This window comes from Prinia subflava, chromosome 9 (assembly GCF_021018805.1).
Source record: "Prinia subflava isolate CZ2003 ecotype Zambia chromosome 9, Cam_Psub_1.2, whole genome shotgun sequence".
Classification (NCBI taxonomy): Eukaryota; Metazoa; Chordata; class Aves; order Passeriformes; family Cisticolidae; genus Prinia; species Prinia subflava.
This window is the reverse complement of record NC_086255.1, coordinates 6,627,102-6,643,218: the sequence shown is the minus strand read 5'-3', so window position 1 is coordinate 6,643,218 and position 16,117 is coordinate 6,627,102. Positions and strand designations below refer to the sequence as shown.

The window sequence follows — 16,117 nt, the reverse complement described above, 5'->3', positions numbered from 1 at the left end:
CCTAGCAAGACTAAAACCAATCCTTAAGTCAAACCAAAGTCGAAGGTGGAATTGGGGGATTTGCTCCCAAACTGCCCCATAGCTTCAAACCAAAATGCAGAATTTTCAGTTTGCACAGGAGGCCCTGTGAGCTCAGTGAGAAGAAAATGAAATACAATATGAAAGTTCCCTTACCAGAATCCCTTTGAGCTCTTTCATTGCACTTTCAGAGGGCTTTGGTGTTTCTGGCTGTAACCAAACACAACACACAAATGTTAAAAGCTGCATGAAATGGCCCAGGACAGTCTGTACCTGCAGACAGCCCTCACCCAGGGGCTGGTGCCCAGCCTGTGGGTGTGTGACACTCCTCTGTCCCCTCTCCTGTGGGCACAGGGTGAACATTCCATCTATTTCCTACTCAGATGAAGAGAAGAGCCTCAGCTCTCAGCACTGTCAATCACAGACTGTACATGAAGATTATGCTTTTGTGAAGGAGGTAAGCAATGTTCTACAGTAGCAACGTTCAGGTATTAGGTGTAAGTGTTGCATAAAAGAAAAAAAATGTTAATGCAGTCTACTTGTTGATCATCCCCTTTAACCACTTCAGGTATTCTCTCTGTGCTTTTATTTCTTAGCAGCTGTTTGTTTACGAGCTTTTCTGTGGCAAAGAAACTGGCCTTTATTTACTTACTGCTGCCTTCTTTTTCTTTGTTCTTCAGGTTTATTTTATTTTATCCAAAATCAAGCTAAGTAAATGAGGGGAGGAAAATGTATTCTTCTGAATATTTAACAGAAAAGTTTATTTTCAGTGTAAATTACTGTACTTAGCCAAAATTATTGATCTGCTGCTTATTCCAAACCTTTGTTTTAGGCCTGCTTGACTGGTTGACTGGTCTCAGGTGAACTCCCTTTTTAATCCTGTCCATCATTTCTTCCACAGCTTGCCTCTTCAGATCTGTAACTTCTTCACCTGCTAAAAAAGTCAAAGAGCAGATCACATTTCAGACAGGAACTGCAGAGAAATGGTACAAAGTAAAAACCATGTTCTAATTCTGGATACAGGGATCTTTGCTATCAGCTCAGCTGCCCCAGGCTCCTCAAGGATAAAATGCCAATCCACACTGAGGATCCTGACTTTGCCAATGCCCAGCTGCAGCAGTTTGGGCAGAAGCAGGGCCTACATCCTGAAAAAAACAAAGCTCCTGGAACAGTTTGGGAGCTGAAAAAGCTCCGTGCTCTAAGCTGAAGCACCAGGGACTGCAAGAACACAGCCCTGCTTCCACTGTGGCTCAGCAGGAATTTCCACAGCTCCACTGACAGAGGAGAAGCTGATGATGCCCCATGACTCCCAACCACACCTCCCATTTCACAGGGGTTTGAGGACCTGGCTGGAACAACACACCAACACCCCAGCCTGAACTAAACCACCCCTTCAAAAACACTGCATCAAGTTAAAAACTGAAATGCCATGAAAGGAAATGGCTGCTTTTTCAAGAGATTTGGTATCAGGACTGCAAAATATTCAGATGACATGGGAAGCCATGTAATGAACCTAAATAATACCTGTTAACTTATCAGAATTCTGGATAACAAAAGAAAACACCCTTAACATATCAGAAAGGGGAGGGAAGAGCATTTAAAGCAAATACTTGGAGAAATAGGGTTGATGCTATTCAAAGTTGCAACCTTGTACCTTATGTAACAGGAATTTTAAAAAGACTTCTGCTCTCTCACTTGTCAGGATACTATTGATGATTCATAGAAATGTGGTTTCTGTATTCTAAGCCGATTTAATGTCAGGCTTTAATTTCACAAACAGACTGTTTCAAATATAAGAGCTTAATTGGTGGTATGGGATAGAAACCACTCATTTTATGTCCTTAAAAGGGGTCAAAATAAGCCTCAAGTTTGATATAATAACTAGATCAAGAAAGAACTTTCTCCCTTTTTTTAAAATTTTTATTTTAAGAACAGTTCAACTATTAAGAGGAAAAACAGTTTATATGTAATTGAAGAAAGGTCAGAACTGTTAAGTTTACTAAAAAATAATTAAAGGATGGGGAGTAGAGAACTTAGAGTGAATTTCACAGTATTTCCTGCAATCACTGTTTGTGACAGTCCCAACAAAAAGGTGTAATCAAAACAGCTGGCATGCTTCAAGGTAAGGACAGATCAAGGCCCCATAACTGGACTTCTGCTGAAAGATGAGATTGACTCTTCACCAGAGATCTCACTAAAGTCATCTCTTTATCTACTCCATCCAGACCAACAACCTCATTTCTCTCACACTGGTAACCAGTTCCCGGAAATTCCCCCAGGGACCTGCCCAAGCCCCTCCATTCCTCAGCTCCTCACCTGAAAATGGGAGGAGCAGCAACACCTTCCTTCCCCCACCTCCTCCCTGCTGCTTCTACACAACAATCCAGCCTGACTTACATACCATTAGTCTGCTAACAGCAGGGGGGGTTTAACAGTTATATCCTATAATTTCAGCCAGGTTCCCTTCTTTGTTTAAGTGGCAGCAAATGAATTAAGCAATTCACTACAAACAAACTCCTGCTGTTTCAGAAGGAACAGAGAAACAGCAAGAAAACTCTTGGTTATTTAACTGGCAATGCCTGTCTAACTAGCTCTGACTCTTCAGGCACTCACAGTCATTTGTAAATCTGTACTTAACTCCTGTTCTCAACCTACTAAGTTTCCAGCTTCCATTAACAACAATAAAATGCAATTTCAGCTGTTACTTTGCATGCAGAGCCACCTTAGTGCAAGACTGTTTTGTTTTAGGTTTTCAGTGTTATTAAAGGATTAGAATTACAGTCAGCTCTGAGTGGTAATTTCACAAGATATGAATTGAGGGATGAAAACTGAAGTATTTAACAAACAAGCTCTGTGGAGAGGCTCTGGACATAAGAAATTGCCATGTGGAAGTTCCCTGAATTTCATTTGAATTCATAACTCAGAAATTATGAATATAGCCTGCTCTCTGTTTAATGCTCGTAGGTTTGGTCTTCTGCCTCTTCCAGGTAACAAAGCCCTGCACATGCTGCAGCTCAAGCAGGAAGATTAGAACTTTTCTCTAGTTACAGCAAGTGCGAGGTCTTCCCTTGAGATTTTTGACCTGCAGCCTCAAAGACTGTTTATACTCAAATCCTTTTGGAAAAAGTGAATTGGATGCTGATGACCAGTTCAGTTGTGGAGGCAGAGATGGCAGTGAGTGCCACACAAATGTACTTGGGATCTTGAGGAAGTTTGCAGTAGAATACAATGGAATGTTTCTGTTGAAGGGCCCTGCAGTGACATCTGGTCTGACAGCCTGACCACTTCAGGGCTGACCAAAAGTTAGAGCATGTTCTAGAGGGCCTCAAAAACTTACAAGCTTGGGGCATCAACAACTTCTCTGGGAAGCCTGTTTTAGTGTCTGACCATTCTCATCATAAATAAATCCTTCCTCATGTCCAGCCTAAGCATTCCTGGATGCAGCTTTAAACACTCCCACGTGTTCTGTCACTGGATCCCAGAGCTTGGCACCTCCCTGTTCCTTCCTCAGGAGCTGTAGAGAGCAACAAAGTCACTCCTCAGCCTCCTTTTCTCTGACCCAGACAAGCCCAGAGTCCCCAGCCACCCCTCACAGGAACACCAAAGCTGTAGCACCAAAGACACCATCACCTCCCATCTCAGTGCACGCATTCCTGGGCTGCAGGGCAGAGCAATGTGTGGGGCACAGAGAGCTGTGGTTAATGCTGACAGCCAGGAGCATCTGAACCATCTTTGTGCCCAGTTCCCTTCCAGCAGCTTTTCCTGCAGCACCAGTGATCACCACACGGCCTGAGAAGGGATGAGCCCTACCTGACTCCTGCTGAGGAGGCTTCTCCTTCTTGCTCACGTTGGTGTTGGAGTGAGATCTCTTGCGAATCATTGACATGAGAGACCTTGGGGGAAAATGAAACATGAAAAATGAAAAGTGCACACTGTCACTCTGTCCTGGGTCACCCACTGGCAGAATGAGCCTCAGCAGGGCACACCACCAGCCTGCTTATACCTGATTATACAGCCACTCACAAAAGAGTCATTTAATGGCTCTTGAATGCAGATGCACTGAATTACCCCCCACAATGCCTCCCATCAAAATGCACCAGAGAAATTTATTTCTTTTTAACAGACATTAGGCACAAATCAAAACACTCCAGATTTGAATATTAAAAGCCAGTGTCTCATTGTGACACATGACAAACAGAAGCTGTTCTGGCATAATAAACAGAAAGAAGAGCTGTAGATGTTGAAGTATTGTTCTCCAGAGGACAATTAAATATGGGGATCAGTATCTACTCACCATTTCCAAGTTTGTAATCTCCCTACAGTGTCAAATAATTATCCCCTCACTATATTCACAGTGTAAAAGTCCACACCAGCAAATGATTCACCTTCAAGAACAAGTACAAACTGCTGTGCACATCTGATGTGTCAGTAAGGCCACTCACTCCCTACTCAACACCCTTCCTTACACAGCAGAGTGACATCCCTGCCTAGAAGGTCAAAACCATCCCAGAAAAATGCAACATCCAGTGCCTATGTCCAAAAACAACTTATATCCACACACATCACAGTGCATGAGGAAATAGTCTGACTTTGCTACTACAGGGCTTAAAATTAATAGTTTCACCCATTCCAAACAGTAAAGGGCATACATTTAAACAAAAAACCCCACAACACCTTTACATTGTTAATTCATGCTATCCATCAGTGAGAAAGGAGCAGGCAGGCCAAATGAGTTAATGGACATAAAAGAAGCAAAAGGCCAAATATAATCTTTCTGAGCATGCTTAGTTTCTAAAAACAATGCAAGATGCACAATGGGATGAATTCTCCCCAATAATCACATCTATTCATATGTTTAACATAGTAGTTAACAAGATTTCTGGATGTTATTTCTATTACACAAGGTGCAAACTGTCATCAAAGTCCATTTATTTTTAAAACCAAGCAGACCGGATTAGCTGAGTTTTTAAAATCAACTAAACACCCTTTAGTGTTTAGTTAATTCATTTGGGTCTATTGCCTGATACATCAGCACAAACTGGTCATCTTTTACAGTCCTCTGCAGAAATCAAGCCAAATTTTGGTAATTTTGCCCAAAACTGCTTGATGACTGAGTGGCTGGGTAGTGATTTTCTTTTTTTTTTTTTTCCCCCTTTTTTTTTTTTTTTCATCCTTTTTTAAATTATGAAAGTAATTGTGGGAACTCAATGGAGTCTGCATTTTCATCATCAGTACCTGACATGAAGGGACACACAATAATCTAACATATCCTTTGGTTCAAAGGAGCTTTCTTGGCAATAGAAAGCATTTCACAAGTCTATAATTACAGCTATCAGGTGAATAGAGGAAAAAAATAATCTCCTAAATTTCGAGGAGACAGGTATCCCTCCTCCTCCCAAGTCACAGTCTAGACAATTTGTTAGGCTTGGCAAGGCAGACACAGTTCAGAACTGGATTGAAACCTTTAGAAAAATCAGAATATATAAAACCACACACACACACATAAAGTAGGAATATAAGCTTTAAGCTTCACACGCCCATAGTGCCGAGTTGTTAGTGTAGAAGTCCAGAGCTTCAGTTCAGAACTGGACAGGGTGTACAGTCTGGGGGCAGGCGGGGAATTGAGCGTGTCCTGCTGCTCAGGAGCCCCAGCAGGGTGGAGAAAGCCTATTTTGCCTTTAGAGACACTTTTCCTGCTGGGATGGCAGCCGATGTAAGGAACTGTGCTGGGCAGAGCAGCACGCTGTGCCCGGGTGTGAGCACTCACCGGATGGGGTTGGGAGGAGGAGGAGGCGGCAGAGGCGGCGGCGGGGGCGGCGGAGGAGGCGGGGCGGGATTTTCAGACTGCTGGATTCGCTTCTGGAGCTCATCAACTGCACAGGAGCAAGAAAACAAAGCACAGTCAGCTCCTGGGCTCTCTCACCTCCTCTGAGAACCAACGCAGATGGTTCAAGGGAAAAACTCTACTAATTAACTAAAGAACAAACAAGACTGAACCACACAACTGCCAGAAGCTCATTTTTTGATATTTTCTACCAAGAACAATACCAAGAACAATTCCCATTAAAACAGCTCCCTCCAACCTGAGTTACTACTGAAACTCAAACTCTCCCTCACACAGGATTCTTCACATAAAAGGACAGAGCAGGGAAAACTTGATCCCATTTCTGCAGCAGTCTATCTGAGGTTGTATTTGAGAATGAACTAACAAGAGAGGAAAGAAATGGACAATTTCAACCTCCAGACTTCTCTCTTGCTGATGGTGTGAGCCTTCCCGAAAAATGGTCAAAATTGGGTGGTGGCAGAATGAATTTTTTCTCTCTTGTTTTCATGTCAGATCTAAAATGTGGAAATTAGTTTTCTGCACCTGAAATCCTGTCAAATATAATTAACTGGAGAAGGGCAGAAACAGAGAAAAAAAAAACAAGCATTGAATTTCTTTCAGTTACAAAAATCCTTAGCAATTGTTCTGGGTACAGTAGGTTATAGCAGAAGTAAGAATATGATTTCCAAGCTGGATATGGTTCTTCGTTCTTGCGATGATGGATTCAAATTAAAATTACAGTATTTTAAACTTGCTTTTAAATTTTAAAAGGAAAAAAAATAAAATTCAACAGAGTGACTTTAAAGTCCAGGTATCATCTTTTGTGTCTTTCACACAGACACCCATTCCCATATATTTATCCATCTGTAAGACTCAGGGCAACCTAAGTACAGGATTTTTGTTCCTTACAGAAGTTTTACAAGGTTATTCCTTCACACATATTCTGGACAAAGTGTTTCTGCAGCTGAAGGCAGCTGCTGTACTTTACCTAGTGAAGCAAAGGTCTGGATCTCAGCTACACAAAAGCTTCTGGGGTCTCAAATGTAGATGAACACCAACCCCCCCCACACACACTTTACCCCTAAAATGAAAGTTATTACACAATTTTACCTGAATGCTTTAGGTCTCTAGCTTTTTCTTCTGCGTGCTGACACTTCAGCTCCAGTTCTTTTTTGTCTTCTTCCAAAAGTTCTAGTTGCTGTTTAAGGCGACTAATCTCCTTATGCAGTGACTGATTCTCTAGTTGCTCTTCTAATTCTTTAATCTGCAGTTGGCAAACAAGAGCATTCATCACAATAAAAGGCATTTTCTGTCCCTCCCACTGCCAAATAACCCACTAGGCACAGTTATGCCTGAAACATCATGTTATAGTATAGGAGTGAAGCACAAGTCCCAGAAAAAGGAAAAACTTTGAATGAGAGCTGGAAAGATTCTTCTGAGAGATGTCAGAATTTTCTGTTATGACCTCAACTTGCTTTATCTCTTCTTTAAAATGTCTTTAGCTCCAAAGTACTTAAGCTTTACGTTGTTCCCTTTTCTTTTTATAGAGTTTTTTATCACATAATTAGAATTTCATTTCAGAACATTTCCTCGTTTGAAGCACGAGAACATTGACATTTTTGTTCTCTTACTGCTTCCACTGACAGGCTCATTATTTAAACTCTCTTGTCTCAACTCATGCAGATACCAGTGGGGGGAATTATGGAATATCTGATTCAGAGGCAGCATTCAGATGCAGAACAGCAGTAACTTCACAGCTCCCTAAATATATACATTTTGCTCTAGACTTCAAAGTAGCCAAAGATGCAGAGGCTTTCTATGAACTGGCAATTCTTCCAAAACACTCATTCAGAGCATTGAGACTGCACAGTCTTAGTATTGCTGCATTGATGAAAGGACAGGAATTGTTTACCTACCCCTAGTATTACTCTGCTAACAGAGTTTCAGGAACAGGCCTCAGGGCTACAGCAAAGCTCATTTTCAGGCTTTCCTGAGAAGAAATGGTGATTTCTCCCAGTAAAGAGATCAACCTCGTCCAGTTTCAGAGAATATATTTGTTTATATCCAATCAGTTTACCTCCTCTCACACCACTTTGCAGATTCACCTCCCCACTCCAGTATGTCTGGCTTTCCCCCATCCATTTGTTCAGCAAGACCCAGAGCACTGATGTGCACTGCCTACCCTCTCCCCTCCTGCTCTTTCCTTATACCCCCAAGACACCCTTTGTGTTACTCAGTGTCCAAAATATTCTCTTGTCATTTTTTCACTTGATGGAATCTGACTCACTGCTTGTAACTGCACTTTACTGGCACCCAGAATAAAACTCTTCCCTGAACCAGAGCCTTCAGGCTCAGGAGCCTTCCAGTTCTGTACTCATATCTCAACACTGACTCAGAAGAAGAGAATCACAACCTTCTCTGAAATATTGTTCTTCAACTCAAAGCTCTTACCAGGGGATATGATCTCAAATAGACACAGCACTCCTTAAATTCAGGAGGTTTTCGAAGACTTCAAGATGAGATGAAAAGAAATGCCTTTTTACCTTTTGCTGGTGTTGAAGCCTCTCTTCTTCTAATGTGTGGGTTAACTTAGCATTGTCATCTAAAGCCTTCAAAAGCTGTTGATCAGGAGCAGAATTTTGCAGGAGTAACTGGCTCTGTCTTTTCATCTTGTTTTGTTCAATAAACATCTGCCAAAACAAGCCCACCCCAACAAAAACAACAGTCAGGCAGGCACAGTCTGATGCTAAAACAGCAGTTGGAAAGAAAATGAGATATTACCATGGTGTTAATGTGGTAGGAATAATGAGGAAGAAGCTGAGAAGGAAGGGGAGGAAGTTTGAGAACGAAATTCCCAAGAGCTAAGCTCACACTGAAAGGAACCAGGTGTTTGCTCAGAACCACCCACTGCTACACCTCAATCACCCACATGTTGGCAGCATTCAGAATATAAATACATCTCTCAGTTGTTTCCTGGAAATGGGAACAACCTGAGCCCCTTCTGGGAGCTCTGGAAACACTAAAAGAACTCTAGGTGGAAGATAAAACATCTATGAATTCACAGGCTATATCCTCAAACACATCTGCTAGCCTTGGCATAAAGCCACTTACTTGAGGGTGAGCTGCATATGTGAATGATGGAAATTCATTTCTTCAGGAAACAAATTTCAGTCCATATCTGTGTAATCAGTGTAGGCACCTGCCCTGGGAAAAGGCTTTTTTAGGACAATTTCAGCCTTTTAGTTCTGATCCTTGTGTTCCTTCCTCTTCCCAAGTTACATTTTTGATGCAGCAAATGAATGCATTGTGGGGAGCAGGCAAAAATCAAAAGGTCTAGAGACTGACATGGATAAAAACAATCACACACTCTTCACTTAAGAGGTGCAGAAGTTGTCAGCATATGCAGTTTCCCTATGAGATCTGTTCCTCCCAGACTGTTTAGGTACTAGGAAAAAAAAAATTGCTTCCCAACAAAAAATTCCTAGTGCATTTATTCTGCACCTTGACATCTCTTTCAGGTAGAGGTTTTGCCCCAGGCACCGCAGGCTTCCACTTGACAAACTCAGCTGTGCCTGCTCTTAGAGCAGAAACAGGGACTGGGTCATGCTGAGGTTTCATCTGAGTGTGCACAGGTCAGCAGAGCCACTTCTGGCAGCAGAACAGAGCACAGCCTGAGAACGCAGGTACTCCCTCAGACTGCAAAAACACTGTTGCAGAGCTCAGCAAAAGCAAGGAGACATTTAAAAAGCACTAGAAATACAAAAGTGCCATGACATCTTTTCAGATTCCCATCCTATTTATTCACAAACCAGAATTACAGATAACGACATACGGTTCCTTCCCCGTTGGTGCCACTGGAACGCTCTGTGATTTATTTCTTTTAATACAATTAGATATTAAGTATGAGCTGATGCTTGTGGCAAGCATTCTTTGCACAGACGCTTCAGCTGAGCCTTCCCAGCAAGCAGCTCCCAGCTGTCTGTGCAGACAGACAGAGAAAACATGAACTTTTTTTTTTGCTGAACTTTTAGCTCCCCTCGCAGCCTGCCTGACCCTGCATGCCAGGAAGAGTCAATTGATGCAGCCCTAACACCAATGAATCCTGCACTGAACACTCCAGTGGGCAAAGCTGTGCCATGGGGCAGGCAGCAAAGGACTGGAGGCATTTGATGGAGAGGAAATGATGAAGGCAGGCGCTGGTGCCGCACTTTGTTAGAAAGAGAACAGGAACAAACTGCTGACAGTGCACAGCCAAATGTGCCCTGGACATCTGTCCCCACATCCTGCCACTCAAACCAATTTATGCTTATATTACCTTATACTAGCAGGGCTGTGGCAAAAACAGTTCAAGGGCAAGAGAATTTCAGAATCAAAGCTACCCACAACAATCCATAATAAAGGTTTGCCTTTTTATTGCAACTCATTTAACACTTCATATTCTTAGAAGAAACAGCATCTTTGAACATTGAGAAAGGCCTCTAAAGCACTGCAAAACAACTCAATACTGTCTCAAAGTTTCCTGTGTTCCTCTTAAGTCACTCACAGAAGTTATTTAACCCTGACAGAAAACAACCTCTCTCCAGAAGCCAACCTCAGCAAACATCACAGTTTACCCACTGTGAACTTTCAAAGCAAAGTGAAAACCTGAATTTTTTTTTTTTTGGAATCTGAAAATTAGTTTAAGGTGATAAATTCCAGATTTTTATTCACCAAGTTTCTGTCACAAAATCCAACCAGAGTTGTTCCAGCCTGAGGGAGCAGAAAGCTGCCAAAACAAGAAGAAATCAAGTAGAGCAACTTGATTTCTTCAACTTGAGCAGATACTTCACCAAGTGTAGAAAATTCATATTCACTTTGTTTCATGTACTTCTGCAACAAAACGATAAAAATCCTTTTGAAGACCTGGATGAAAACGTTTTCATTCAGAAACTTTCACTTCAAGTCCTGCATTTTCAATTAGCGTTACAAATTGCTTTCGTGAAATTGCAAATACGTTCCTGCTCACAAGTATGAAAGTGTCTTCAACATCACAGAAGAAAATTTTGATTATTTGCAATCAGACAGATGGGAACCAAATTCTCATGAGGAGTCCCATCCATCTCAGAAGTGACTGACACAATTTCTCTAAGTGCCAACATATTCTAAGTGCAAGGGACAAAACCAGACAGGACAGTTGTGTCAAGCAAGCTGGTGGTACTGATTCCAAGTTTTTGAGAGGCTGCACTGTTTCACATAGGACAAAAAAGACCCTTGCAAATCAATTCCAACCTAAAATTTAAAAAATCAATTCCTGCTTCAGCGGGGCGGAAACCTGACCGTCTGCAGAACCCTGAATATTAATTAAAGTGACTGCTGAAAGGGCAAAACAGCTACTAACAAGATTATTTGGACTAGGTGGAATTTAACCAATTGATGGATTAGTTCCGACTCTGCCACCTGCTAGACAGTTATCTGCAGAGCATCCCAATCAGTGCTGGACACACAGGTCGATAGTGCAGGAATCTGCTGGAAACCTGCAGCTGAAGGCAGATCACAAAGAAAAACAGTTGGCTTACACCTATCAGTGTAATTTTTAAAATCACCCATTTTTGGGCAAACCAGTTCTGGAGCTTCCACTGTCTGAGTTTACAAAGAGAGGCTGCAAAGTACAGGAAATCTGGGAGCTGGCCACTTTCCATCAGCAAAGATTTCATGAGAACTGGGAAGGTGGAAAAGAAGGGGGTGAAAATAAAAGAAGTTTTTCTCTTGACCTCAGTGAGGCCACACCTCATTCTCAGCCCCTTGCTCTAGGCCCTTACCCGACAGAGTGTTCACTGCAGCTGTTTTCTGTTTACAGCAGGGCTGAAAAAGGAATTCTTCCTCATTAAAAAAGTTAGAAAGCAACTCTGTTAGTGTCAAATCCCTGGGAACACCAACCCTTGTTCAAGTAAGGTTCAGGATACAACTGGATGCTTTCCAGCCAACTCTTCTCCCAGGAGCAAAACAATGACAAAGGAAATTCTTTAATATCCATGTGTGGCTACACTTCCATCTACCTTGGGTATTTGCTGTGAGCAATAACCTCTTTGTCTTAGTTACAGTTTGAAGGGAGAAAAATGTCCCAATACAGCAGATGTTGTTCTAATATGGTAATCAATGGTTGCAAAAAGTAAAATAAAAATCAGTGGCATGCTGTCCATTATAAATAAATTAACCAAAGGTAAGTAGCAAGGCAGAGTCAAACTTGGGAAGTGTCAAACAGAAGAGAAAATCACTCCAGTGAGCAGCTGGTCCTTTTTTTAATGCACAGCAGCACTGCCCCATGCCCTGCACAGCCTAGTGAGGAACCAGTGAGTCACAGAGGGGTAACCCATTCACATTTGTCACAGTTTGCAGGAGCTGATGCCTTTTGCATTATGTGCACCCTGAAGCCTTACAGCTTGTGTTCAGACCTCAAATAAGTCCCAAAAGAGGTAGGATCAAGGCATTTGTATCTTCCCAAAAGAACAGGCTGATTGAAGGATTTTATGTGATGGAGAGGACAGAATGATCATGTCTAATTATGGCTTGACAGGGCACTAAGTGGCTCTAAAATTAGGATTAAAATACAACTCCAAGTATGGTTTTTAGTTCACCGGCTAATCAGAAAAACAAAAATATATAAAAACTCTTTTAGTGGAGTCAAAGTCTAATCTAGTTGTATTAAGTGAGCAGCGTGACCATGAGAAAGTGCATATGCATAATATGGACAGCCAAGAGTCACTCACTGATGATTCATCATACTTCTGACCAATGAAGACACAATCCAATTGATTTTAGTTACCTGGCTAATTGCCAGACAGCTTCTGAAGGGACTGTTTCTAAAGAGCATGAGGAAGTTTTGTGGCTCAAAAGAAGAGGTTTAATTCAGTCAAAATGGGAGAACTGGAGTAGATGAGTTAAGCCTACTTTTTGCCCATCATTTGCTTCTCACCACAGAGGTACTTGGAGCACGTACTTCTGAGTGTGAGCAGACTGCATTCCCATCAACAATGTGACTTCCTTAAAAACAGAGCATTATTTCTGCACAAAAGGGTTTCTCAAACTACAGCACTCATTCTTCACTTATGAGGCATAACTGCACAAAATACAGGGGGAAACTAATCTCTATTGTTATTTATTTCTTCATTTCCTGCAGTTTTCTTTTTGTCATGGTAGAAGCATAGTGATAGATTCTATAATGCTCACAGCCTTACAATATTTAGACACAGCCTAGGAGATTCAGAAGTAGATCATACACCACATAAAAAAGGAGGAAACCTCTTCTTGTCCCCCACAGACTAATTGCCTGAACAAAAAGAGAAGGGGGGGAAGAGAAAGAGACTAAAGAGTTTCCTAGAGCATACATCTGTTACCATTCCCCAAGCCTCTTCCTGGGAAAAAGCTTGATGAAACATATTAGCATTACATCATGCTTCAAAAGTGGTAACATCCAAGCTCAGGAGAATTCAAGTACTAACTACTTATGTCTCTTTAATTATTAAATCCAGTTCAGTCAGCTGGACTGCAAATTATCTTCAGACACCAGTCTCCTCAGTAAAGCACAGAGTGTGGCACTTGCAAGCACGTTGTTGCTTCTCCAGTGCTGCTTTTGCACTCACAGATGTAATAATATGTTACTGCAAAAGTCCTCACAAATTAACCCAAAAGGTCTCAAATGCATCTGAGGTCTTTGGGAGCTCATGTCATCAAGATAACCAAACCCACTGCGTGCAGCCTCATGAGTGGTGCACACATCTGCTAAGGGTGACAGTGATTTTCCCCAAGTTGACAGCCACCTTTTATCTTTCAATAGGGGAAGAGTCAGTCCCAGAGTAAGTAAAGTCACTCGTGCACTGGCCCAGGTGTGTGATGCAAGAATTTTGAGGAAAAACAAGTTAAATACACACATTTTGTTGGGCAATAGTTAAAAGCATAAACAGCTGTAGGATGGTGTAAGCATTGAGGAGGGAAAGTCAATGAAAAGATGAATAATACATATTAGAGATTCACTGAATTCTTTTAATTCATCTGGATCATAGTTCCTCTGAATGCAGCCTTCCAACTTCTTAACAGCAAACTGTTTTACAGGTTACCATAAACACCCGGGAAACCTTTCTTTTCTTTTTCCAGCTGTGCATTCTGAACAAAAGCCTGTGCAAGCCTCAGAAGTGAAAGGAACCCCAACAAACTGCTCAGCAGTTTGACACTTCTCTTTGTCGAAGATACAGAGGGCAGGAAAACAGTGAGCTCAATGTCAACTTTGAGAGCTCACTGCTTCTTCTCTATGAGGTTTCCAGAGCATTTCAGGTGCAGGGATTATCTCTCCACCAGCATACACTAATAATAAACTGTTCATTGTGCTGCTTTTGGCTGGAATTTCTTCATAGTGGCTGGTATGGGGCGGTGTTTTGGATTTGTGCTGAAAATAGTATTGATAATAGAAAGGTATTTCATTATTGCTGAGCAGTGTTCGTATGGAGTCAAGGCCTTTTCTGCTCCTCACCCCACCCCAAGTGAGTGAGCTGGGGATGCACACGGAGCTGGGGGGACACAGCTGACCCCAGCTGCCCACAGGGACAGTCCAGACCCCGTGGCATCGTGCTCTGCATGTAAAGCTGGGGGAAGAAGAAGCACAGGGGGACACTCAGAGTGATGTTTTTTGTCCTCCCAAGTGGCTGCTGTACCTAACGGAGCCCAGTTTTCCTGGAGAAGGCTGAGCCTCTCTCTGCCCATGGGAAGCAATGCATGAATTTCTTGTTTTGCTTTGCTTTTGGGTGCAGCTTTAGCTTTACTTAGGAAACTGTCTTTATCACCACCCATGAGTTATCTCATTTTTAACTTCCAATTTTCTCCCCCATGTTACTGGGGGAAGGTGAGCAAGCAACTGTGTGGCACAGAGTTGCCAAGCTGGGCTTAAACCTCAACATCACTTTACAAAATATTGTTGCAAGGCAGGATGCATGTTTAATAAACCATTCATGCAAGATTATTTTGTTAAACTCATGAGATTTTTTACACGGCTAAGAGTTTCAATTTGCTTCTCACACCGTGTTATTTCGCTTTTGGCTTGCTTTGGCTGCATGTATTGTATTTTGCTCATCTTTGTGAGAGAGTGCTTTTCAGGGCTACCTCTGTATTATTGCAATGGCCTTCAAGATACGCTCTGCCTTCCTTTGTTTTCTTATAAACTGCTCCACAAACAGCTGAGAGATCTTAAAGTGTCTCTTAAAACCTGACACTAGAATTCTGGTTAAGCTTGCCAAGATTCCTGTGTTAACAACCCTGTTTTATTCAGGTAGGTACAGATTTTTCCATGCCTCCGCCCCTTACACACTCTATTTATTTAGTTCTTTTATGCAGATTCCTGTACCTTTCACAATGGATTGTGACTCACTTCAAAACCTCTCTCCTCTTCCTTCCCCCTCTCCACACCACGGCTGACAATATTTACTCAGTTTCTTTAGAACCTCTAAAGAGCATGAATTCTAATGTTTGAAGTTGGATCGCTTTTGATTAATTAAATATATATTATGGTGGTGCCAGCAGCATGACTATAATTAAAGCTGTATTGGGGTGTTTTTTTTATTTTAATCAAAAGCTCTGATTTTCAAGTGTTCCCTCACTCCTATATGTGCCTGCTCCCTCCCTCTCTTGCTCCATGTCTCTCGTCTCCCCCATCTGTGCTCCCTTCTGCACACAGGCTCACCTGCCCCTTATCTCTCACACCTGCACTCCCAATGCTCCTGTTCTGTGGGGAATCCTCCTCACCTGTCAGCAGGGCAGCAGGCCAAGGGCATCCCTTTGAAAAGCAGCCCCCACCAGGCACTTCCCTGGTTCCTCCCAGTGCAGCCATAAGGCAAAGAGAGAAGATGAAGCCATGGAGAAAGGGGAAGGGCTGAGTCTGAATGCTTGGGCTAACCACAGCATAAAGGCAAACTCAAGGTGCTTCAGCCCCTGGACAGACAACGTGCCCACCACCACACAGGCACCTCCACAGGCAGCAGCTCTGTATTTTACTGAGCTAAAACACACAGGTGGCTGCTTGAGATATCACAAACACTAATACAAAACACTGAGATGTGCCATTTTTCAGCTGCAGTGACAGCCACGTTACTTGGAGCCTTCTTCCTTTCTCCAAGTGCTCCAAACAAATCCAGAACAAAGCACTGAAGGTGCAGTGCTGCCCTTTACTCAGAGCTCTTCCTTCTCCTGACACTGCACAGCTTATCACAACCAACTACTGTGGCTTTCGCAAAACCCACGCGAAAATCCAGC

At 42.3% G+C, this 16,117-nt stretch overlaps 1 protein-coding gene across 2 annotated transcripts in view; it reads right to left on the bottom strand.

Moving 5' to 3' along the window:
* The window catches only part of SHTN1 (shootin 1), a 54,446-nt gene that overhangs the window by 12,286 nt on the left and 26,043 nt on the right, over positions 1 to 16,117 (bottom strand). Inside the window, exons 9-14 of one of the 2 annotated variants that reach the window (XM_063405231.1) lie at positions 8,386 to 8,532; positions 6,953 to 7,106; positions 5,786 to 5,891; positions 3,829 to 3,911; positions 840 to 952; positions 175 to 228 (exon numbers count right to left, since the gene is read on the bottom strand). In XM_063405231.1, coding sequence (XP_063261301.1) covers positions 175 to 228; positions 840 to 952; positions 3,829 to 3,911; positions 5,786 to 5,891; positions 6,953 to 7,106; positions 8,386 to 8,532 — 657 coding nt within the window. The remainder of the gene's footprint in view (positions 1 to 174; positions 229 to 839; positions 953 to 3,828; positions 3,912 to 5,785; positions 5,892 to 6,952; positions 7,107 to 8,385; positions 8,533 to 16,117) is intronic. The other variant, XM_063405232.1, reaches the window with a different exon arrangement.